The 26,200-nt window shown below is 40.6% G+C and overlaps 2 protein-coding genes across 4 annotated transcripts in view; one reads left to right on the top strand and one right to left on the bottom strand.

Annotated features, from left to right (window-relative positions):
• On the top strand, positions 1 to 24,764 carry LOC145441403 (uncharacterized). Of its 2 annotated transcripts, none has more exons than XM_080319254.1 (17): positions 1 to 921; positions 999 to 1,573; positions 2,538 to 2,788; positions 2,856 to 2,920; positions 6,203 to 6,504; positions 12,180 to 12,519; positions 12,584 to 12,650; positions 15,274 to 15,482; positions 15,648 to 15,839; positions 15,904 to 15,973; positions 16,043 to 16,122; positions 16,179 to 16,296; positions 16,357 to 16,903; positions 18,237 to 18,412; positions 18,468 to 18,559; positions 24,002 to 24,144; positions 24,497 to 24,764. In XM_080319254.1, the coding sequence occupies exons 1-17, from the start codon at positions 787 to 789 to the stop codon at positions 24,675 to 24,677; spliced, it is 3,543 nt and encodes a 1,180-aa protein (XP_080175380.1). In that variant the 5' UTR covers positions 1 to 786; the 3' UTR covers positions 24,678 to 24,764. The 2 variants fall into 2 exon arrangements, with proteins under 2 accessions (XP_080175380.1, XP_080175379.1); XM_080319253.1 differs by having other exon boundaries at positions 3 to 921; positions 16,031 to 16,122.
• Positions 1 to 26,200, bottom strand: part of LOC145441406 (uncharacterized) — a 118,617-nt gene that overhangs the window by 21,050 nt on the left and 71,367 nt on the right. The window lies entirely within an intron of this gene.

The raw sequence follows: 26,200 nt of genomic DNA on the forward strand, positions 1-26,200 counted from the left end.
TATACGTGACGAATTACACATAGGTATTACACAGGCTACTTACGTGTTGGATTATATCGCATCAAAATCCATAGTAAGTCGAGATTTGCATTCATGTGATTCCGTCAATTAGATATGGAGGAGTCTAGTTTGCATGTGAATTGTAAATTCAGAGCAGCATAATGTTTTGGTAAGGGCGAATGAACCTAGCGATTGCAGCACACGTAATATGATGATTTTGATTAGTTACACCTCAAAAGTGGCTGTCTTGGTTGGTGAGTAATTGTTGCATATAGACATAGACAGTAGACACGTATATATCAGGTAACATGATACGACTGTGAAGGTTCATGCATGATCACTTTCAGAAAAGCTCAGCCACATATCGAAGTTTATCAGCAAACAATTAAATATGACTTCACTCGAACTGCTTCATAAAAACTACCATACGTTCATGCAGATTCCGATTTATATGCGTACTTTCAAGAGTGTCAACGAAAAACACGTAGTTCCTAGCGTGAAACGGAATTTAGATTTGCAGATGGAAATTTATATGAAGAGTATTCAAGCCTTGCTGATGAGAAAGTTTTGATGCATAAATAGCCAGCTGTTGTTTAGAAAATATCGTTTCTATATGTGGTTGAGAAGTTGGTAACATTTAAGTGCTAATGTAACAGTAAACTGACACATTCGAATTCTTGAACCCATTCCGAAAAATCTATTCGTTACGCGTATACTTTTATGGTAAAAAGATTTAGAAACATGATCGCGTGAAGGTATAGTACGGACCGCGGAATACCCAATGCTATGGACAACCAAAAATTATCAATTCAAGATAGGATAAAAGCACTGAATCAAGGTAATCGGACACCTCCCAATCAAAAGTCGCGATCTACCAAGCCTAACACGAATCCGTCAGGAAAAGAGGGAACCCAACAAGAGGTAAATATCTGCGTTTTGCATTCATATTGTTTATAGTCGATTCGCAAGGTTGACTCCCGAAGTAAATACCTTTCCAGGTTGAGACAAAGTCTTTCAAACCACAGGAAGACCCAATTTATTTAAGCCTATCTTCGAAACACACCAGGCCGCTTACAGGAACCGCACTTGTGCAATCAGTAAGGAAGGCAGCCGATGACAACAATTCAGATCACAATAGCGGCGAATGTGTCTACCAAGTACCGATTCCGAAATCAATGAATTTGGAGCGTGCAAATCCTAGCTCGCCGAATACGAAACGTACGAGCAAAGACGAAGAATCATTATATCAACGTGTACCGAAAAATACCCCGGTTCGCAGCGTCATCGGTAGCGAGGCAAAAATTGGAAATAGTGATAGCGGCGAGTGTGCCTATCAAGTGCCGCCTCTGAAATCAGTTAATGTAACGCATGTGAATCGTACCTCGCCGAAGCTGGAAGACACCAACAAATCCGAAGAACCATTATATGAACGTCTACCGAGAAATACCCCAGTTCACAGCGTCGTCGGGAGCGAGGCAAATAATGGAAAACTCAATCAATTGCAAAGTCATAACTATCAGCATGGAAGCGGAAACGGCAGGGAAACCAATGAGTCTTCTAATCACCATCAAAGGTATCTGACGCACATTATCTTCTACTAACATATCTGCACTTTCTGCAGATACCAGGCATTTCTAGATGACTATTCTTCAATCTTCATTTTTTGGTATTTAATTTATAGATTAGACGCAATATATTTATTAGTTATTACTTATACTGGCGTACACATTTACGTGGACATCAAGGAAAATCGGGCTACAGAAAAATAGCTTCACGATTTCTTTGCTACAGGTAAAGTCCGGTACGGTTGGTTGGCGACGACGGGGCCGCCAGGCCTGACCACACAGTCGCCACGTTTCGGATTATGCGCGTACCCGTACAGTCGCACAGTGGTAGCATTTACAGTGAATAAAAATAGATTCTGAGTGACTACTCAAAAATGCATGAGAAATTGACTATTGTGGATACAACAAGAGATATCCACACCATTCACAATATAATATAAATCGAATATCAAAACAAATTTAATATTTTCATCACTATACTATAAGTATGGGGTGGATATAATATATGCATATGTCACTCTAACCATTCATGCGAAAGCAGCTACGAGAATCAACCAATACTTTTCTTGTACTTTGGACACGTTATTTGGAATAATGATCAGGTAATTGTTCGAATTCGGATGGCAGATATATGTAAGTCTCAATATGTATCTGTCAGGGGGACATGAGCTCATTCTTTCTTGATCGATTTCCAGCGACCAATACATTGTCATTATAATATTGATGGCTGCACGACATTAGCTTCTGAAGCTCTCTCAATGATGGTATATAGTTAACTGTGGTAAAGGATACTATAGGCGTGTCTGTTAAATATGAATATCGCTTGACAATGTCGACGTAGATGTGACTATCAATATATATGTCTATTTCCGTTTTTAGCTGTATCATGACACCCCAGCCCCGATGAAATAATAGCTATTCAACACTATAGTCAATAAACTGCAGGCTTCTATTCTGTTTTTCATCGCACAGAGACGAAGTACAAATCGAACAACCAATTTCCGACATGGATCCTCATTACGCCGCCCCTTCCGATTTACCAATCGCCACCGCCGCAGATCACGAAAGAACATTGCTGCCAGAAAACATCGGTTCAAGATGGCAGCGGGCCCGACAAACTGTCAAGGAGTCGAAAATGAGACAGATGGTCGATATGTCCTCGTTGGCGACTTCTTCAATTTCCGAAATCGCATCTTTCGAGGGTCATGACACCTTGGACTCGGGTAGACCAACATAGAAATGAGATTATTATCATTTAGAATTAATATGTGACGTTCTTTCGTCTCATAGGTTCTGTCAGTCCAAACGATAACCTACGCTTCAGATCCATGCAGTCGAGCTTTACAAATACGGAAGTAAGTTTAAGATGTTAACGTTACCAACGACTTTTTGAACAGCATCACTAAGATGTCACTAAAGTTGGCGCAGTCACGCGCACGTATAATTAACCTATTGCGAGTGCATTTACCTGGAATCGCATGTAGGCCCATGAAAGTATCCATTGCTAATTTTAGATTCATTTTCGAAGTATGCATACATGTGTGGTAAATAGAGCTGGTCCAAACGGAGTATCCGAGGATTCAGTATTCGAGCACCACCTATCATGAATTCATAACTGCAACAATGAGTTTGAAGTTCAAATATACACCTTCATTGCTGGTCAAGTTCGTTACACGTAATCCAGAATAGCTTCGTGTGTCTGCAACGCTACTATTTGCGAGGGTCGATCTCTACTTGGCAGCACGTTCCGTGAATATTCTTAGCCTTATTCAAAATGTTTTTCCATGCTAAGATACGGCCAATCGAGGTTACGAGGCTACACTCTTAGCTAAAAGAGTGTGTACTGTGTATTCACTCGAGCTCTTCAAAATGACTTTTGCACAAATCGCACTGGCTACTTGATAAAATTGTTAGGTTACCTAATTTAAGCCTACACACCGAATTTGGTTCAATTCCAACCGCAGTAGCCGCATTGCTACAGGAGAACAAAGTTTCTATTGATTATATAAAAATAAATAGCAAAGATTCTCTGTTAACCCCATGAAAGTGTTAGGTTGTGTATAGAAACGATGTTCACCAAATTTGGTTCAATTCCAACCAGTGGAAGCGGAGTTATGGCCGTCGAAAATTTTTTATTATGAATAAAATAGTGTTTACGGTGACCAATTCTTTAATTATTTATTATACTGGTGCCCACCGTAAATACTATTTTATTCGAATCCAAATTTTTCGAAGGCAATACCTCCGCTTCTACTGATTGGAATTGGACCAAATTTGGCGATCATCGTTTCTATACACAACCTAACGCTTTCATGAGGTGAACAGAAAATTTTCAAATTCTTGTCATTTATTTGTATATAATAAATATAAACTTTCTTGTCCTGTAGCAATGCGGCTACTGGTTGGAAGTGAACCAAATTTGGTGTGTAGGCTTAAATTAGGTAACCTAACAATTTTATCAAGTGGCCAGTACGATTTGAGAAAAAAAGTCATTTTTGAAGAGCCCTAGTATTCACTCTGGTGTACCACCCGTGATATACAGGTGTGAATATACACCCCTGTTAGATGCATCCATATAACTTACCTCAGACTCCCACCACGGCATAAATCAAACACAACATTCATAATTCAGAGATGCTCGCACGTAGGCACGTATGATTTATAACCGTAATATAACTCGGAGTACGACTGGAATCGTACTGTCAAGCCCTATAGCAGTGGTCGGTAAACCTTTTCGACTGAAGAGTCATATTGGCCCAATATTTTCCATTGTAACCCCAAAAGAACCATACATGTCAATCAATTGTTACGTCGCAATTGAACATCCATGACGTGTTGGTAGCGCTAATAGAGATTCGTAGTGTGCGCCATATTTTTCTGCCCACTTGAGTAGGTGGAGCCAAACATGGTCACTACAGCAGTACATACCCACCGTGTGATACGTCAATGACGCGGGTTTAGGGGAGGAAAGTGAAGCAGTGCCCCAGATGTCATCAGGGATGAGGTAAGGCTCAGATGAGGCACATAGGGCCATGCCTCACCTGTGACAGCGAAACTCATCGTAAATAGCTTAGAATTTAAAATCACCGATATTAATGAAATGTAATTGACGCGCTGATTCTGAAAATCCAAGCATTGATCAAATTCGAAAATATTCGGCGTAACGCAGCGTTGCGTTACACACATACATTTTACGGCGGTGCTAAAAAGCCACTAACCGATCAAGAAAATGGATAGATATGTATTGCGTTTTAAATTTGAATTTGTAATTGTGAATGTCACTTTCAAGGCATTTTATTTCTCGGCGTCGATCAGGAGGACAATGTGTATTTGAAAACTGCATTGTCCTGCAGGTGTCGCCATGTCTGCTAATCTCATTCGTTAAACAAGGTATCGTGCAATTCAAATTTCTATAGGCGCGCGATGCTGCATGGGTAGATCGAATTTGTGAGTGGTGTTGGTCACTGGTGCGACAGAAACCTAAATTTGGAGATTTTTGAAAAGAGGGCGTTACAAGCCACTAACCCTGGATACTACAATGTCTTGACCTCTCAAAGACGTGTTGCGCTGCCGCAAGAATAATAAGTATTGCCGTCATGAAAATTTACAAGGAAATTGCTGCAATATAGATAAATTGAGTAAAAAGTCCGTCAAAGAGTCATATGCTATCCCCAAAAGAGCCATAAATGGCTCTCGGGCCATATGTTCCCGTCCACTGTCCTGTAGTGACTGACGGTTTAATATGACCATCAAAACAACGTTGACTTCGTAATCGCATCTTAACTGAAGGACATTTAAAATTATCTTATTCCCATTAGATTCTTCGTAAAGGTTCGGGGGCCACAATGTCTTTCGGGGCAAATCGACATAGATTAAGCCCCATTCAAAATCATCAAAAAGCGACGTCACGAACCACTCATTTCACATCGGTGCAGGAGAATATTAAATACGGTTGTATAATGAGTGAGTGCCAGGGTTGTAACCAGGTCACAAGGTCCCAAGTCACAAGTCTATCTCACTTTTACAGTTTTGACTCGAGTCAAGTCGAGTCATTTTCAATTCACCTCCGAGTCAAGTTCGAGTCCAAGTTAGGTAGTAGAGGGTCGAGTCCGAGTCAAAGTGTTTGGACTCGAGTCCGAATCCGAATAGTTATGTTCACTGTTTACTTTTCAGTTCAATCCGATTCAATCCACTTTTTTCAACTCTGCTCGAGTGATATAGAATGGCTCGTATTCATAACATTGTAATTTTCATCAGTCTTGACAGTTTCTGGCCCTATTTTTTAGTATTAGGACTGATCGACGAATTACCGGTAACGTGGTTACTTTACTATTCTTCGAAGTTACATGAAATGCCTGTCTTGACTCTCCTATAGTCTCTAGTCTTATGACTTGGTTCGAGTCGTATGACTTGATCATGCAAAATGACCCGAGTACAAGTCGAGTCAATACAAAATAGACTCTAGTCAAGTCGAGTCAGCAAAAAATAGCTACTCGAGTCATTACATCCCTGGTCAGTGCGTGTTGCTCGTCACACATAAGTGACATGCGAGCCATTAGAAACCAGTATTACAATAGCAATATCTACCATACTCCAGTATAGCATGCGATAGGCTTGATATCATCCCATTTCATCAGACAGCAGACGCGAAACTGACCATCTCTCTTCCGAGTTACTCTCCAACGGGGAACATATCTCGCGAGTCGTCATGGAAATCCAACTTTTCCTACGAATCCGGCACTTACTCCGACGCATCAGACACGACCTCGTCTGCGTCGGAACACGGCAGGCCTAGGAACGTTTCCGACGCTTCCGTCACTTACGAAGAAGATAATTACGTTTCGTTCCACGCGTCGGACACCCCTGGATTTCGTGATCCGCACGGAAACTTGCTAGCGACCATGCAAGCTGATAAATCTCAAGAGTACAGAACCGACAGGTATTCAAAATGACCAAAACAAGATTTACATCGATATATGATATGTCCATATCATATTTATGCATGCTATATGTAAATGATTCTTAACCGGTTTTCCACGAAACACTTGGGAACACTTGCAATAAATATCGACTATATTGTTATCGTTTTATGTGAAAATTAATTGGTATTTTAGCACCATGTTGATGCACAAGTCATTTTGGGTACCAGTAACAATGTATTATACGTGTAGTTAGATGTGTATTGCGAGAGATTTTTATTTTTATGACTCAGTGAAAATTGGAAAGGTTTGAAGATTAGCGTAAGTGTTCCGAGGGTCAGTAAAGGTTGAGAAATACTGCTATACATCAGAGTTGGATCAATTACAATAATTCAGTGCAATTACAATTACAATAACAATTACAACTACTTTCTTGAATGTTTCAATTACATTACAATTACTCAATGTTAAAATGTCAAATTACAATTGCAATTACAATTACTGTTGAACATGTAATTGATTAGGTAGAGAGGTGTTCTTTGACAGCCGTAGCGACGTAATTAGCAACAATCTCAAGCTATTCAGTACTCATGTTTCATTCATGATACGTAGAATACCCTTTAATTAAAAAAACGTCTTCGAACTATTCCTAATCATGAGTACTGAAAACTACAAACACAGAAAAATGTTTCAAGCGACTGTTAACAACCAAAAGTTTGAGCGACTAACTGCGAATAGGCTACAGAACAGTCAATGAAATGTAATCAAACGATTAGGCTATTCAGAGCTGAGTGAGGATAATGAAATCTAATTGGTAAGGCGTCAGCGATAAGGATGATACCGATAAGATGTGTAAAATTACAATAAATGCAAAAGGAAAGAACCTACTGATAACTACGAATTGCAACATTTTGGTTCGCACTTACATTTTCACTCGCTCGGAAACTGTTGGATTGCAATTGATGAACATTAGGGTATGAAAATTTCTGGCCCAAGTAAATTTGGCCAAGATTGGAGGTAAGATTGGGATAACATCTCAACAAATGCGTGATCAAGTTTGATGAAGCCTTGGTTGAAAACTTGAATTTCTTTTTGCAATTGTTGCAGCAAGCCTCGGTACGGGTCAGACATTTAAAAATAAAACTCTGACCGTGATGTGGGAAATGTTTCAGCACAGGTTTCGGAAGAGCTTATTTGCTGTTGATCCATTTTTGAAATATCAAGATTTAGTTTAGCCCACTGGTTCTCTAACATTTTTAGACACACACCCTTAATGACAGTAAAATATTTCGTGTCCCCCTTATCGTCATATCACACAATCGGCCCAGAATGTAAACAATCCTTACAAATAGTTTGATGGCATGGAAGGTTATGACTGTTGATGAGAGAGTTATCCAATATGAAATTCCGACTATACACAGAGCAATAACTATGAAATGGAGGTGAATCGCGCCAAGCGCGGAAAAATTTCAGTTTACCGGAGCTTCGCGCCCCCGTTCAGATGCTTTCACGCCGCCCAAGGGGGCACGCCCGCCAGTTTGACAACCACTGGTTTAGCCTATATTGTAATTCACAAAGTTTTCTGCGTCGCTACTGAAATATGTGAAACAGGTTAGCATGGCTGAATTATCTAGTTATAACGCGGCACGCATAGAACACCGATGTAAATAGGTTAATTATTACAGGTGGCGACTGTGTACTAAGGCCTTAAGGCCTTGCGGCCCCTCGCCGTCATCCTGGTCCGTACAGGATTTTCCTGATTGATTGATTATTTTATGTTGTGATTGTCAGGTTTCCACAACAATGTAATTGGAATTGTAATTGAGCAAAATTTTTATCAAGTTACAATTACAATTACACAAAACAGAAATGCTTCAATTACAATTACATGAAAAAATGTAATTAATTACATTCAGCTCAATTACAAATTACAATTGATCCAACTCTGCTATACATACTAATACAATAAAGTCGGCTTTGTATTACCTGTTAGCAAATAATATGACGGCCTTTGTGATGTTTGAATCAACTATAGAGGAACTCACGCGTGCAGCCCGCTACAGGTCGACATGTATAAAGGCTGCTAATGCATTGCGGAATCTGAATAATTGCGTGGCACTTCGATGATTCATAGAAATAATAACACATCGGCTTGTGGGATATGACATATATGTTCCCAATTCTCCACGATGGCCGTCACACAAGTAGATTACAGTGATCTTTACATATTCGGTTGCATAAGTATAGGCCAATCCTATACTGTTATCACTATAAGCTGGCAGTGCTTCGCTTTCTTACTCGATGCAATACGCCAACCCCATTAGTAACACTTTGAGAATTTTTGTATTGTAGTTAGTATGCCACATTGATAGAACTTATTATCAAATTACCAATTATCAATTGTCACAGTCTTGCAGTCGGTTCATCTCTACTGAAGCCTTATAATCTATTTCATGATAACACGCAGGCGAAGGTGGTCACCAGAGTTGGAATAATTACATTATTTCAGTTCAATTACAATTACAATTACAATTACAATTACTCCTTGCATGCTTCAATTACATTACAATTACAATTACAATTGCTGCTGTTTAAACATGTAATTGAATAATCATAAATTCAACCGTGCTCCTTGACAACCGTAGCGTCGTATTTAACAACAATTCAAGTCTAGTTCAGATTGTGTTGTAATAAATGCGTTTACGTGCGTACATAGTATGCTATGTAAGATGTCATTGTGTCGTAATATAAGCGTGTTTTGTATGCTCGGTAATTATGGCTCACGTAATTGGAAATGTAAAATGGTATTTACCTAATTTCCTATGGGTTAGGATTAAGGATAGGGTGCAGTATGTCGTTGAAAAAGTATTATATTATATGCACGAGTTGGATTTGCGTATATAGTATATAATTAAAGAAATAATATTATTTTTATCGAGGGACGTAGGAATTAGGATGAGGAGTAAAAACAAAACCGTGCTTTGTCAGATAATACGTTATATAATATCCAGTGGTCTGGTTAGTTAGCCAGACGAAGTAACGATGCAGCATCGTGATCTGAAATCGTATTGTAGATTGCCAACCCACGGATAGATGCGCAAGATGTGAGTCACGGATGAATGCACCGACAAACGTACCGCAGAGCCGGCTAAAAGCAGCAAACTTTGTAGTCCTAGAGCTGGCGATCCATGCGTCCAAATTTGATGGATCTGGTCTTTATCGTAAGCTATTGATGTACTAATTCCGAAAATACAAAATAAAATCTCGTCAGGGCAATGTAACTGGTCCAAAATAGCCGTTTAAGGCCGACTGTTCTGAAAAGTGAGAGCGCTGCAGCAGCATGACCACAACAATTGCCAATTACGCCCAGCGATTGTTCAGAACAATGCCGATTCCCAGACTTTCACGACTATTTTGGGATGGTACCATTGCCTGGAATTATACTTTTATTGCGGAATCAGTGCGACACTAGCTTTCGATTAGGACCATACATATCACATTTCGACACTTGGATCGCCAGGTATGGGACTATCAATTCTGCTGCTTTTAGCCGGCTCAGCAGTTCGCTTCTCGGCGTATTCAATCGTGAGTCACGTGTTGCGAATCCATCCGTTGGTTAGTAATCTAAAAATTGTATACAATGGCAGCAGCATAGCGGTAAAAATAAAAAAAAAACTTCGCCCGCAAGGGCGCAGTCGAGGGCTTCCGCGAATGGATCCACCAAATTCCTTGTCGACATTTCAAGAGAATGCATTATAAGTCAATTATTTTATGTCGTGCTTGTCAGGTCTCAATAGCAATTTAATGTAATTGAAATTGTAATTGAGCAAAATTTTTGTCAAATTACAATTACAATTGCAATTACACAAAATAAAAATGCTTCAAATACAATTACATTACAATTACATTGAAAAATGTAATTATTTACATTCAATTACAATTACATTTACAATTGATCCAACTCTGGTGGTCACTGATATGTACTTCTACTTTTTCGTTATCAGGTACTCAAGCAGATTTATCCTACTTGACTCAATTGGTTATGTTCTTAGACTGCTGCCACTTCTATTCATCAGTTTTATAGACTAAAGTACTATTTTGTACAGTACAAGGTAGTTTTTGTGATATGTCCACTATAATCATTGCTATTATGAGCAGATGTGGTCAAAGTAGTCAAGAAATCTACTCAAGTAGAAGTAGATGTAGCGACTGAAAAATCTACTCAAGTACGAGTAGAAGTAGTCCTTTTAAAAGCAGCCGAAAACTACTTAAAGTAGAAGTAGAATTGACTGTCTTTAAATCAACTCAAGTAAGTTAGTAGTTGTGAAAACAATCGTAATTCGTTCGCATGGACTGTCAAAAGCTTTGCCGAAGGTGCAAAGCTTGATTCATATTGATGCATCCCAGGAGGTATCCAATTTTCGACAGCATAACCATTCGTCCACATCATGGAATGAAAATGATAGCATTGATATGGCAATGCGATACTAATCCTCTGTTTATTCGAACACCCCGATTTAGAAAATATCATGGTATGGCGCCTTCCCCCGTAGTTTGGTCGAAGAGCAATACGGAGAAGTTGTGTCGGATACGGTGTTAACACATTGCGCGATAAGTAAACGTTAATAAGAAATATGGCTGATCGTAAAATGACATATAGAGTAGCTTTAATTTCGGTCAATAGAGGCATTGCTACACTTGCTTTTATGCTTCAACATGTATGTTCTCCAGACAATAGAACTGAAACTAATTAGAACAACAAAGTATGATGCTGGGAATTGAAAGAGAAATATAAGTAATACTTCTAAAATGAGGAAAATATATTTCATGCCTTTTGTCCAGTTTTGTTGCAGTCAAGTTTTCCAGATTAGGACGCGATATGGGCCGCTAGATTACGGCATCATAGGTAAATGCTAGATTGTGAAACGTAGCTTCAAACGCTTTGATCGGTCCTATTTACTGTGATGAAATATTTCATATGGGCGACAATGCGGTGTGAACGGAACCACGCAACCCGCGATACCTGAATTATATTCACTGATACGTTCGAGAGATCATATTAGTCTACTGTGCGCGAAGCGCGACGAAAATTCTGGGCTTTACTCGATTTTTATGGAAATTAAATGTTGATACTCCGTGAAAACAGCCTCGAAATTCTTCACACAATCTATCTGATTCGAGGATTAAACTACTTCTACTTTAAAAACTGAAAATAGCGAAAAGTAAGTAAGTATATCACATATTATTAGGAGAAAGTGGTAGAAGTAGCGGGAAATTATATCTACTTGAGTAAGTACTCAAGAAGAGGAAACCTACTTGAGTACTTCAAAAAAAGTAGAAGTACTTCGTTACTGACCACCTCTGATTATGAGTGAGATTGACATGTCAACTATAGGTTAATATTGACATTGTATCGCGGTAACTGGATATATTTTCAAGATTTGCGCCTAAATATTGTTTCATCAGTCATTTTGCATTAGTCAAGCGTATGCACATTGTTATATCGAAAGTACCCTCCAATTTACTGATAAAAGTTTGCGAACCCTGGACCGAATCTACATTTCCTAACTAACTACTTGAATAGTTAGTTTGACATGTCTTCTAAATCTCTACATCTAATTGTAATTGAGTAGAAATACACGATAATACTTCTGTTAAGTACTAATTTTGTCTGATATACCACCTTCGCCTGCAGGCCCCGTCCAGTATCAGATATCGACGATAATGTACGAGCGAGGTATAAGAAGAAGAAAAAACTGAAAGCCGCGAGCAAGTTCAAAGCCGCCATCAAAGCAATAAAACCCCGAAAGCTCAGCAGCACTTCTCCTAACAAATCCCACCCGTCTACTATAAACGACGCGACTTCGAAGAGTCTGCCTGCTTCGCCAGCGAGAGAGCTTGGGCGAATTTCGTCGCCGATTATTTCAGTCGACACTGAAACCCACTCGACTGGATCACGGCGCGAACCCGATACTGCCACCGTTCTCACTACACCCGCGCTATATAGTTTTGCATCGCCAATACCCGAGACACAGGTAAGGGTCGTCGTAGGTAAAGTTTATTTAGTTAGCACTGAAACTTGTTTTTCGATTGCTGCAGATGTCGAATAGAGACGAATCCGAAATGGACGGGGTGTATTACGTGCCATCGACGCCGAATTCGCGGGGTAAGAATTATAGACATTCCGGATTCACTATGACGTTCGCTGCGAACTGGGAAGACGGTTCGTGGACTTGTTCGGTACAATGATACAGCATTCGACTGTCACACACATACTAGTTGGTGTAAATCAGGGGTGACCAACCTTTTTGCTCTTGACGGCCGCACTTTGATTACTCGTGTATACGTCCGCATTCCAGGCAATAGTCGTTATGAATTAACTGGACGCCACACATCCATGTTAAACTGCACATGTCCATTTCTGGTGCACTCCGGACGAATCTACTTATTCATATCCGCATAGAAGACGCACTGAAGTCGCGAGTCATCATGTTATGAATAGTTACTGGAATACGGCATGGTATCGTAAAATCTTCAGGTTGACGAATGAATTTCGTCATTAATATTGGTAGTTTCACATATTACTATCAATCATTTATCTTTTGCCAGCTCTTGTGATCAGATTAACCGGTAGAGTTAATGCAGGTGTTTTCAAAAAATTTAGGACAAGTTATAAATGATGATGGGTAGGGATGGTGTGAACCTCTGAAAGGTTCAGGTTCGTGTGAACGCGAACCTTTTTGAAAGGTTCTGTGTGAACACGAACGTGAACCTCATGACGTCACGTGACGTCATATTGCTAACTCGTACCTTATCTGTCAATGAAGTGATAGCCTATATTAATGTACACGATACCTATAGCGACGACTCGGGCCACATCATGTCACAATGCAGAAGTACATGTTGGCGTTTTCAACGTCACTAAATGTATCAACTGAGGCAATCAAAGGATATAATACTCCTATAAAATCAATATCTTCCGTCGCTTTGCCAACAATTTCGACGAGGACTTACCAGCGAATATAAGCTTACGCCTTAACGGTCTAGGCTAGACCGAACAATGTATTCGGTGTCTGAGTATCGCTACATTGATATTGAGCAGAGTGTAAAACTGGTTTCTATACTTGCTACCGATATTACCCCATTAACAAGTTTTACAGCAGTAGCCAACACCTCAATCACAAGGATTTGGTTTTCGTGATGTAGTAAAGATGTGAGGTCCAGATTGCCCCGTACTCGTGCTAGCTTTTTTGCATCAGAAAACGATATCAATCTGATTGGTTGAATAAGCATCATTCGCTGACTACGTATTTCGCTCGTGATGTTGTGTTATTGCAGGTCCAACTCACAGCATAGAGACACTAAATATTCATAAACGGAAAGCTGAATATTTCGAGCAAACATTTGTTGCAAAGCAAGTAGCCTAAAACTTTTGAGATTGTCAAGGTGCATGCCCGTTCATAGTGTTGATTTTTAATGCTGCCAGCGCCATCCGCCATGCATAGAGTGGCCCGCAGTTGAAATGCAATTAATATGAACCAAAGATGTTATAATGAAGTGAAAATTGTGATATATGAAAAAGGTTCACAGTGCAGAACCTACCAAGGTTCTGTTGTGAACGCGAACCTCTAAATTTCCGAGGTTCACACACAGAACACGAACGTGAACCTCACGTTCACACCATCCCTAATGATGGGTCATCGGGTGGGCCAATAGTAACCTTGTAACCTCGTTGCATGCTGTTATTACTTGATCTCCCATCAGGATTGTCGGTATAGCGGAACGGGGCCTGCGATTGTAGGAAACCAGTCGAAACATATTGGAATTGCTCCAACATACCAGAGACAAATTTCTTTCGCAAGGAGCACGCGATTTCAAGTTGGTGTTTCTGTACGGGGCGTATCAGTTTCCTCTGCTGTTCGCATCTGTCCTGTAGTGCTCAGATTGTAAGGGTGCTATTACATTAAAATAAAAAATAAAGTCGCTTTGAATCCTTCCCAGCGCGCAGAAAATTTCAAAATGAATCATAATCTCTGAAAATTCGGGTTTGAATTCATAAATTCAATATGCATGTCGACGACTGCCAACACATACTAATTGAATTGCGTGCCGACGGCCGCATTCATTCCATTATACGGCCGCAGCTTGGGCACCCCTGATGTATAAGATAACCAGGCATATACATACATTCATTCTCGAGAGGCTATTAATAGGTTGAGCTTGAGGTGCTCTCCTTTTACATGTAGTAAACCCAAAAGGGGAAAACGTCGATACATGCGAATAGAATCCACCACATCCATATTGTCTCGTTTGTAAAGTGGTGTTGGATTATGTACCAGAGGACACCCACATCATTGCGGAAATCTAGAAAATCCACCTATGTCAATCTATAGTTAATTTACAACGTATTGTGATGATTGCGAGCATACACTCATATCCAACGAATAAACTGACAAATCACACAGCATATCTCGACCAAACAGTCCCAGATGGTCACAGCATACTAACTATTGGTACTCCTGTAGAAGTAGAAGTAACAAATTGAATTTCTAATGAGGCACAAGTAGAAGTATAGGGATTTTCAAGGATCTAAAGAATAAGTATTACAGGTGCATAACTTTGCCCCAAAGTAACTTAAAATCATCACCACTTGAGTAAGTGGTGCAAGTAGGCATAACTGACTTGAGTTCCTCAAAAAAGTAGAAGTACTCTGTTACTGACCACATCTGCCAACAGTGTATAACTATTAGTCGACGTCTTGCGCACTGTCAAGGGTTGGAATTTTCCAGGCTCTTCAGCAATTCGGCCGACAGCGCAACATCCGGATTTTCGCCATAGAGTCGTGAATGGTCGTCTGGCGGTCGATGAAGGTCACAGTCAGACACAGCCGTGGCAGGCTATCCGTCCTCGTTCTTTGTCGAATCCAAACGAGGAGATGATCAACGAGAATGCGCCAGAATGCAGACGGCTTTCGGGATCTTACGACAAAACATCCAAGGTAATCTGGTCAGATATTTTGCTGATCGTTTGAATGCCTGCGAATACACGAAACTGCTCTTACCACCCAGTGTTCCAAGAAAGAATCCCAGATGTGAAAAAGCTTGCGTAACTAAACTGGTTATTGAAACGTATGTAACAGAGAAGCAATTCGCCTGAATCTCAGATGTCGGACACAGTCCAGCCAGACGATCACTACATCGATGTGTCGAAGTACAGCATTTCTACAACGCACCTTGCGACTTTGTCCGGACCATCATCGGACTCGAGAAATGAGAACCATGATACGAAAGATGACGTGGTGCTAAGATCACCCAACACGATAAGAAGGCTAAGACCACCATCTATGCCAATTATGGTTTGTGTCGTAATGCATACATTTAAAACTTGATAAGGAATAAATCTAGGCATCCCCACTTCAGTTTCCGCCTGTACCACCGAAGCAATCAACTGGAGAAGGTAAAGAGTCTACATCGACACATTCCAACGACGGTAAGGATGCACGCTTGGGGCATTTAAGCATTCGAATCATTGCCATTTATTTCAAAGGCACGCAAACAGGGAGACCAGAGTCTCAAACTGATAAGGAGATCACACAAAGTAAAATTTCATATTGGACGCAACGAGAATCTTCAGTAGAGGTGGATTGGATACATAACATATAATGCTGTCTGTAAAATAAGTCTAGCGTGTTTAGAATCCGTACACATCGCCAAACAACAGATACATAGAAAAGTCCTCTGGCAATGATGTGAAGATACAGAATACCGAAGCGCTATACTACACTGTAGATGATGGTCGGACCGTGAATTCCGGTATCCATCGAAACACGCTTTATGTGGGCAGTATGACATCTCAACTCAGTTACGTTGCAGAAACTAAGATACAAGATACGGCGTCCAAAGTACGAAACGCGGCATCGAAGTCACCCACTACTATGACGCGTCTGAATATCAACACCGCAAAATTCAAAGTTGATTCTCTACAAAACAATGATACATCTCCGGAACACTCAGCTGTGCAATCCGCAGCAGTAACGGTAGACGTCACATCTGCTCTAGGGCCTTCCGGAAAGAAAAATGAACTGATGAAATCACAGTCGGCATCGGAGGAAAATGCAGAAAAACCGAAAAGTCCTGCCATGCAAGAACTACTTAACTTGATGTCTCAACGAAACGTGGATCCTTCACGAAAAGTTGACATCGAAAGTTCCAAATCAAGTGTTTCTAAACCTGCTATCCCTGCTAAATCTACAATCAGTTATAAACCTATGTTGCGACACCACACGGTTGACGAGTTCAATTCTCGAATTACCGACCAAGGCAGAGGAGAATCGAATTCTTCTAGCGTACGAGGGAGTAGTAAATCGCTTTCGGAAGTCATGAAAGCACCGTCGTCGTCGAATTTTCACAACAAGAATATGTAAGTATATGCTCATGACCAGTGTTAGTAAGTAACGAATTACTATTACCATAATACAGGCATTCTCTACTTCCACTTTACTAGAGTGGCTACATTATACTGATTCTATCAACGCCTACAATTTTTGATTAGCGAAGTCGCTTGAACTTCGACTGCCTCAACTATATTTAACATGGTTAATGACTGCGAGTGTATGCCAGCATGTATCACACTCGCGGAATGGTGATTGACATGGCATTGGTCATTGGTGTCGTGAATGCCAATTGCTATTCCATGTTTGTCGCTTACGAGAGTGCATCTTGCAATATCCTGCAATATGTTTGGTCGTAAACTACGTTCAAAGTTATTGACCTTTTCGAACTGTATTCCCTGCTACTTCTTCTTGCGACTATTAGCGGCTGTTTTGGAAAACGCTATACGCTTACTTGTAATTTAGCATGTATATAAATGGACAAGGACACGCATCGCCATTGCTGGCAGTCGGCGGTATTGGTGACTGCCGACTACATGCCCAGGTCCGACTGTTACCACTCGATTCGTGTTGAATATATTACGTATCTGTAATGTTAGCCTGGCTGTAACGTAACTGTTTCATTAAAAACAAATGATTGTTTAGAACACTTTGTTTAAAACATGTTTTAAACAGTGTTTTGAACAAAGGTATTTTTAGAAAAAGACAATTTTTTTAAGTCGCAAAATTATGCCATAATTCTATGAATACTTGAAAAAATGTCGATTTCGCGTACTCGGTAAGGGTCGCTCACACTTTCACTTGTGTGCCTTGGACTTTTATCAAAATACACCAGCCAAGGCTGTGCCAACAAAAGAGTTCGTGTATCATCTAAAAATAGCACATTGAACGCTCTCGCATTCAGCATTTCATGCTGGTGACGTCATATCTTGTGATACGATTGTTGATATACGATGTTCTTTTGAATTCTCTACTAGTTGCTGACGATTATCCCTGACGAGTGTCAGCCGAAAATATTCGGGTTAATTTCATTATGAATATACTATTCCACCGCAACCCTATCTGTAACCCATGATTTGTTTTCGCAGAAAATGTACTTTTGTAAGGTTTTGAATCTAAAAATCATTAGGTATCTTATTATGGTGTGCGATATAGGAGTATAATAGTACAGAGTACTTTTGCAATATGAAAATTCATGAGGAACACGAGTTGACGGACGACAGCAGCAGCATAGAATTAATTGATTTCACGCGCACTTAGTGTCTATCAGCATATTTTGTACGTGAAATTTTCTTAACGGAAATATCTATAGCCCGCAATTCGTTATACCCGATAAAAAATCTCCCCCACCCGACTGTTAAGACCGTCTAACATCGAAGAAGCAGGCACCGACACTGACGCGGACCAACTTCAACCGAAGCTGAGGCCGACTATCAAACGGCCTGCGAACGCTCCCCCGCCACGCCCAACTGTTCGCCCGCCGCCGCCGCCCACAGTCCATCGAAAATCGGACGCAGATGCCGTAACCGATGCTTCAAGTAATGAGAATCCCTTTCTTGATTCGATTAGGTAATGATTGTGTTTGCTTGGTAGAATCAAATTCAGCTCCGCCGAAGCGTCCGCCTCCTCCGTCCAGTAAAAGCGTACAAGCTGCAGTTGAAAGGAGACGAATTCAAAATGTTCCGGTAAAACCTTCCGCATATATATGAGATGACACATCATTTCATTAGAGATAGAGACAGTGGACGGATTCAGCTGGTTCATCCTATTAAAAGGGCCGTAACTGCCACACCCTAAACCCCCCAATTGCGGGGCCCGAGCTCGAATGGAGCCCAAAACTATTTCGCAAATCGATATGAATTTTAGAGTATTTTGTGGGAGATTTCGTACAAATTCAACAGTTCCAACCCGCTTCGCGCGATTTAGTGTAATCAATTCTCTACTTTTTAATATGGGCACTAGGGTTGTTCAGATTTGAAAAATTGTCAGGAAACTTCGACCATTGTGATCCAAATGATGGTTTAGTACACAAAAACAATTTTATGAGCAATTTTGGTCATCTTCATCGTGATCTTCCTTTTCCTCAAAGCCCCCAAAGATCCCGAGGTCATTTCTCCTTACTACAGCTGATACTCCAGAGCAGTGATTCCCAAGTGCGGCCCCCAGAGAGCCTTCTTGCGGCCCCCAAAATATATTCAGAAATCGATTTATGAAAAAAAAAATTATATTTATAAAATACTCTTGCTTGGCTTGGCCCGATGATAACTAGATGTGCAACACGTGACTCACGGTTGAATACGCCTAAATGCATACTGCTTAGTCGGCTAAAAGCAGCATAATTGGTAGTGCTATATTCAGGGCCGTAACTACCGCACCCCAAACCCCCAATTGAGGGGGGCCGAGCTCGAAGGGGGCCCAAAATTATTTTGTTAATTAGCATAAATCATAGAGTATTTTTTGGAAAATTTATGCAACTTCTTCAAAAATGTTGCGCGCTATGCGCGATTTCAATTCGCCGCATATCTTGATTATTGGGTGCTCTTCCCCAAGACGAAATACGCAAGATTTATAGAAATGGGCATATCAGCGTTGGACATGACCGCACCACAACGCACCAAGACATATAAAGTTTTAGGCCATGTAACATGTGACTCCAAGACGTGTGTCAGAACGATCGGTAGCGAGAAAGCCTTGGCCGAAAAGGGCTACTTTTATGCTGACCAGAAACTTCGAAATACCAAAAGCCTCGTTATATTTACAAATACATATAGGTTTATTTGTCCATATAGGCGCCGAATGTTCTCGTCTTGGCAATCTGAACATCACAAGACAAATACCATTCCGCAGGAAATAAAATTATATGCCAGTGAAGAAATACCAATCTGAAATCGTGGTATCTTCCAGTTTCGTAGGTTTGGGCTATTCTACATTTTTTGATATAGCACACAGGATGTCACGAAATAACATAATGTGGAGAAGTCATATCTATGGGTCTGCCCGCCCGAAGATGTTTAATTTTATTGGGTCTGGAGTTTCAAAGACACCTCTCACTCAGCTCTACCGGTAAATCACATTACGTGGGCAAAGAAACAACCATGCAATTCCCGATTTTATCATGAATTATCGAAATATTCGCGCGTCGCGCTGTCTCAATTAACAGTACAACTTTAATTTCGTGGCAAAAAGCGAACAACGTCATGTGGGGTCAGTGTATCACCCTGTGGGAACCCGGGGTCCTGACGAAGTGCCGTTACGTTCCTGCCAACGGGTATACCCCCGGATATGTTTAATTACTATTGAGGGGGCCTACACCTTTTCAAACACACCTCACTCAGCTCTACCGGTAAATCAGATTACGTGATCAGAGACAAGAGGAAAATTGATAGCAATACATGCAATTGAGCCATTCCCGATCATATTGACCGATTCAGTCATGAAAGTAAAGAAATTTCTCGCGCTTCGCGCGTATAGACGTGTAAAGTTGATTCACTCAACGGACACCCAAGCAATGCAGCATATAAGTACCGGTAAACAGTGTACAGTTTTGAAATCTCGCCAGGGCAATAAAACCACTCCGAAATAGCCATGATGACTGTTTGGGTCCGTTTCATAGCCATAGTATTCGTGCGGCCCCAAGCGTGCTCTGAAATTCGAAATTTGGCCCTCACACCGAAAAAGTTTGGGAACCACTGCTCCAGAGTGTTTACGTTGACGTGGTGCTCTGTAGTGTTGACCGTGTAACCAGTTTGTAGCTTTTGTGATGTTATCAGTTGAAAACGGTTGTGCAGAAATAAGGAATTGCAAGGTAGTATATGTGTTTTCAAAATTGTACGTAAATGTTGTCTTATAAATATCAGATGTATCTCCGTTTTCCTGTTCAAAACCTGTCTATCGTGGTCATGGGAAGCATTTATTAGTTGCACGGGTGACACTGGTTTGTTATGGATCGTACTTCGAAGGAGCGCCGTTGGGTTGCAAAGTCGTGAACAAATGCAGAGATTTGCAGCTACTTTTTAAGCAGTAAATGTATTGAAAGGTGTATGATATGTAATGTCAGTAATATTTACCTCAATTTTAGTTTATCTGTAACATAACGAGTAATTCCATTTGATGGTAGATTGCAATTTAGTAGAAGAAGAATGCCTGACACAAAGCGTAGAAAGGTAGTGCCGGATTCACCAAGAACAAGATCAAAGTCTGGTTACTATTCGAGCGGACAGTCATCTGATTGTATCAGTCACTCCCAGTTTTAAAATATCTGCTATATCTGAAAGAAAACTGCCCCAAGACCACTAAAACGCAGGAATTTCTTCTTCAAACTGTTGTAAGAGGTTGCCAAACTTCATGCCGCTTGAACTTTATTCTCTTCAAATGAACATGTCAATTGTGATGAACTCGATAAGTTGGGGGACCTTGGACATTGCGACGCAGTTGCCGCCATCTCAGAAAAATGAAGACATCGCATTTTATGAGAACCAATAGTATTCTCGCAGTGCACGACTCGCAGGAAAACATGAGACCTTTGAAAGAAACCAGGCTGAGATCAGTGACGAACCTGTTTCAGCATCTGCGAGCATAAGTTCTAGTGATGCATTTGCTACATTAATGTCCTCATCGCCTGGGAAGGAACCCAGTACACCACCCTCTGATTATGATGCTGCAATGAAATATCCTTCATATATTGAACTTCAAGCTCCTAGAAACTTGTTAAGAAAGAAACATATTACTGATGAGCTGGACCGCCTAAAATTGACTGATAACCAAGCAACTATGCTACTTAGTGCTTTCATGCAGGCATGCGGAGGGAATATTGATGCCTTTGTGCTATCCATATTAAGTATAAAAGAGACATATAAAGGCTAATCGCCGTAAGGTTCCACATGATATATTTGAGTCATACCAACAAGACCTACCCAATCATGCTGCTATACACTGGGATGGAAAGTTAACAGAAGACAGATTTGGAACAAACTATGAAGCATTGGCTGTGATATTGTCTTCTTATCCTCAGCATACAGATGGAAAATTACTTGGAATTCTCAACATCTTTTCAATGATAATACCAATTGTCGCAAGCCACGAAAATGTTATAACGTGCTGGATTATTTTTTGCCATAATTTGCTTCATGAAGTTTGATTATTCAAAATGTTCTTACCATAAATTCATTGAGTTTCAAAAACATACATTGCCTTCACTTGACTCTCTTGTTGTTACAAGAGCAAGCCTTGTATCATGAACTTGTTGGATTTTCACAATGTTGCTCAGTAGGTACCCTTGTCATATTCCACACTATGGCAACCTCTTAGACTCTTTGAACAGGACAGTCCTGCGTTTTGGTCGTCTTCGGGCAATAAGTGAACGGGAATATTGAGTAGTGGACTTGTCTCTTGTTCTTTGCAGGACAGGTACAACCCTTCTCCGCTTTGTTTCAGACATTCTTCAACTAAATTCCGGTCCTCAATCAAATTAGACAACTCAGTATTTTACAAATGAGCTGAAATTGTCCGGAGGCACTGGCATTGCACATTATATTCCTACTTGATAGATCTTTCACCAACGTTAACAAAATAAAAGCAACCTGGAAATGCAAGCAATTGTCTCATTCATATAGGCTGACTAGCTGTAGCAGTGGGCCTATAGAGATAACAACACATGTACCAGAAGGTCGCACTGGCATATGTAGTTCAATACGATTGCCAAAAAGATATATTACCATGATATTTATCACCTATAGACGGTCGTTTTCAACTGCAGACTCCACTAAAGGTGCAATCATCACCTCAGAGCGCTGCTTTACAATAAGAGCGAGGTAAAAAGTCTGGGGAATCCCCAATAATTAGGAGAATTGGCCCCTGATCTTTGAGGGCTTTGAGGAAAAGGAAGATCACGATGAAGATGACCAAAATTGCTCATAAAATTGTTTTTGTGTACTAAACCATCATTTGGATCACAATGGCCGAAGTTTCCGGACAATTTTTCAAATCTGAACAACCCTAATGGGCACCCACGTACCTTTCCACGAGTTTCAGCCAACTTGCGATATCGCGAAGTGTGTTACCTAATAAAACATTGGCCGAGGAGTACATCAGCATGTTGGCCGAAACCATCAATGTATATGGCATATTGCCAATTGACCATTGTCCAATGTCCAATTTGTACATAGACGCGGAATAGTCCTGCGCTTGCTATCTAAAGCCAGCACCTCCCTCAGCTCTAGCAGTAAATCTGATCTGATGGAAATTAATCAGCAACATCTGCAATTATCAATATTATAGACATATTTCAATCCTTAGTATGAATATTTTTGCGCTTCGCGCGGCTATACGCACACGCACCCGCATATCCATATTTACTTTCACAGTAACTGTGCCTTTCTCTCACCAGTAAAAGGCCTGTCGTGGTGGCGGTCTGGGGGGCAAAGCCCCCATAAGTTAGGTTTACGACCATATGGGGTACTCAAGACCGACGTTCATTTTGGTGTGGGGTGTGGGGGAGGGTGACGAAGTACTGTTTCGGCCATGGTCCTATTGGACCGTCTGACGACATTTCATGAGATCAGTCAACCGGTTAGCATTACTGCCTACTATCAATGGATTTTTATGAGGGAACCAACCGCCGTATAAATATCACATTTGTGATAGAATCGGTTGACAAAAAATTGAATCCTACCACTCTATAGAGATATATGTATAGTTGCCACATATTACTCCTATTATACGATATTGGACACATGTAGTCTTACGACTAAGAAACGGCGAGATTGCGAATATCACGAAGAACAAAAATAGGGCATCAAACAAGACCACCGTAAATGCAATGTATACAGGCTTCGCCTCAAATCACAATGATTGAAGACTACTTTCGCTTCTACTTAACCGTTTTCAGTTTTAGTAGGCAAACCTAGGCCTTGAATACTTACTTTTTAATTTATGGGAAATGGCTACTTCTACTTGTCGTTGATTAGAAATTTACGACATTACTTCTACTTCTACGTGAGTGCCACCGATTACTACTTTGACAGCAAGTGGCAATGTATCAATATAACCTTTGCGTTTGGCTAGCCGATGCCCACATATTCTGTTTTATATCTTATGCATATATACACATGTGTATTTATACATAACAGAAAGACGCGGACGATGAATACCATGATGTGTTCGTAAAAGGAGGAGATGAATCCGACAGCATTAATATCTATGCGGACATTGACGATTGCATGCTCCCACGGAAGACGAACGCCTTAAAATCGCAGACACCAGTTCCGCACTGGTAAGAAATGTTTCTGCCCAGGCCTGCAGGTGTCTAAAGCGTATTAGATGAATGAATATAGCTTTCCGCAACGAAATAAAGCTGATCGTATATAGACACGACCAGGATGACTAGAGTTCACCGATATCGTGACACCACGCAGATACGTGGTGTCATGAACTCTTATCAAAAATTTATCAGAGTGAGCGATTTTTTATTTCTGGTCTTCCGACGGAACCTCAGGGCAACAACATCCCATGAAATCCAATGATGTCACATTATTAAACTTTGGGTGCTTGAAGTACCATAACCGATGTCATGCCAACCATAATATCCCCCGTTCCGCGCAAACCTCTTCATTGTTATCGTTCAGGAAAAATTCTATGAAATCACCAGGATCTACGGAAATTTTCCAATTCAATACGCGGAAACAAAATTCGTATACGTCTGTCGAATCTCATTCGAATAGCAAGAAGATCTCCGACACTAAACTCCCGGAAGCTGTCTACGTTGGAATAGACGATTACGACAAAACAACACCTCGATTCAAATAAGCAACAATTATTATGCTGCATTCGGGCGTGACATTAGCTCGTCGAATTTTGACTAAATTGTAGCAGATGGATCTTTGCACGCACAGACATGATTGCCTCTTTTCCACATACGCGAAAAGTCGATTTCAGTGGTTGGAACGGCAGATTATAAATCTGCCATGTTTAGATTGTCTCGTTAAAAGTTCCAGATACGAACGTGTGACCTGGACAGGACACGCATGCTGTGACGTAAGCACGTATCATCCAGATACGCTTAATTTCAAAGCGATGACAAACACAGCCTTCGCGTATCATTCTTCAACATTTTACAAGCTTTCTTATAAAATTGATAGCAGCGCCGTTGAAAGAATGCACACTGTGGAGATCGAGGAGGCTTGATCAAGAATAACAAGTACTCCCCATTGACGACGCGTCACATAGACAAAGCGCATATATTTAAATATATGGAGTAATAAAATCGGTCATTTTCGAAAACTTAATGAATACACTGGAATCTATCGCTGGCATCTCGAAAGTCAAGTATGATTTTGAGAGCTTGATTGCGACTCGAAAGGAGCTCTCAGAAATAATAACAGGTTCCTTACTGTCTAACGTAAATTGATTTGCTTCGATACCGTTGGCTGTTTGCACAAAATGTATTCTCAATATTTCATTGAGGGTGCATTGGCGAGCTATAATGTATATCGTTTAATTGAGTTGCGCTGTCCATATATTTGTCGGCGAGTAAAAAACAAATAGGCCTGTCCTAAGTAGGTAAACAATAGTGTCGCGGTTCCGTTGACTTGGCGTTAAATTTTCATTATCAATGACGAAAGATCTCTAAACTGATTTATAGTCCGTCTAACTGTACATGGTAATCCGTGTTGAGAAGTATATGCGATGTCATAATAATTTGACGTAGAGCATGAAATTCCGGGAAATGAAGCGACAGGAGCACGTTCTCGAGGGTCAGTCAGGGGGAAGTAACCATCCAAAAATTGTAATGGTATGCAATCGTAACTTACACCATATGGGATAGTAATTAGTAAGTATGAATGAAACATAGTTTCCGATAGCGGAGCGCTGTATCAAATTCTCACTGTTCATTACGTTATGGAAGCATAAGCGGAGTGCTAAAATATTATGCTTCGGTCAGAAGAGCAGACTCTGAAAGATTTTGCATGGAATTAAATGCATAACGTTTGGACGCAGGTCTGGTCTCTCTGTGTGTGTGTCAGACATTCGAAGTCTACAAATATAGAAGTTAATACAGGGCAGATAGTGACTAGTTTACCTCAAAGGTGATAATATCTGCTCCATGGGACAGTTCAGAGGTAGCAAATGGAGTACGTAAGATGGCCTGAACGGAAAATGTAATTCCAGCTCCAACAGTTGAAAGTTCAGCCCGAATTCGGACCCTCAGAACTGGAGGACCATACATAGTAACGCGTGCCAACATCAGTGATATAATGAGGTACTTTCACCATGGAAACTATAAGTGTGACAACAATCTTGTTTGGAGTAGGCTAGAGATAAGCTTATCG

The sequence above is a fragment of the Botryllus schlosseri genome, chromosome 6 (genome assembly GCF_051294905.1).
Source record: "Botryllus schlosseri isolate E-star chromosome 6, Bs_hap1, whole genome shotgun sequence".
NCBI classification, from domain to species: domain Eukaryota; kingdom Metazoa; phylum Chordata; class Ascidiacea; order Stolidobranchia; family Styelidae; genus Botryllus; species Botryllus schlosseri.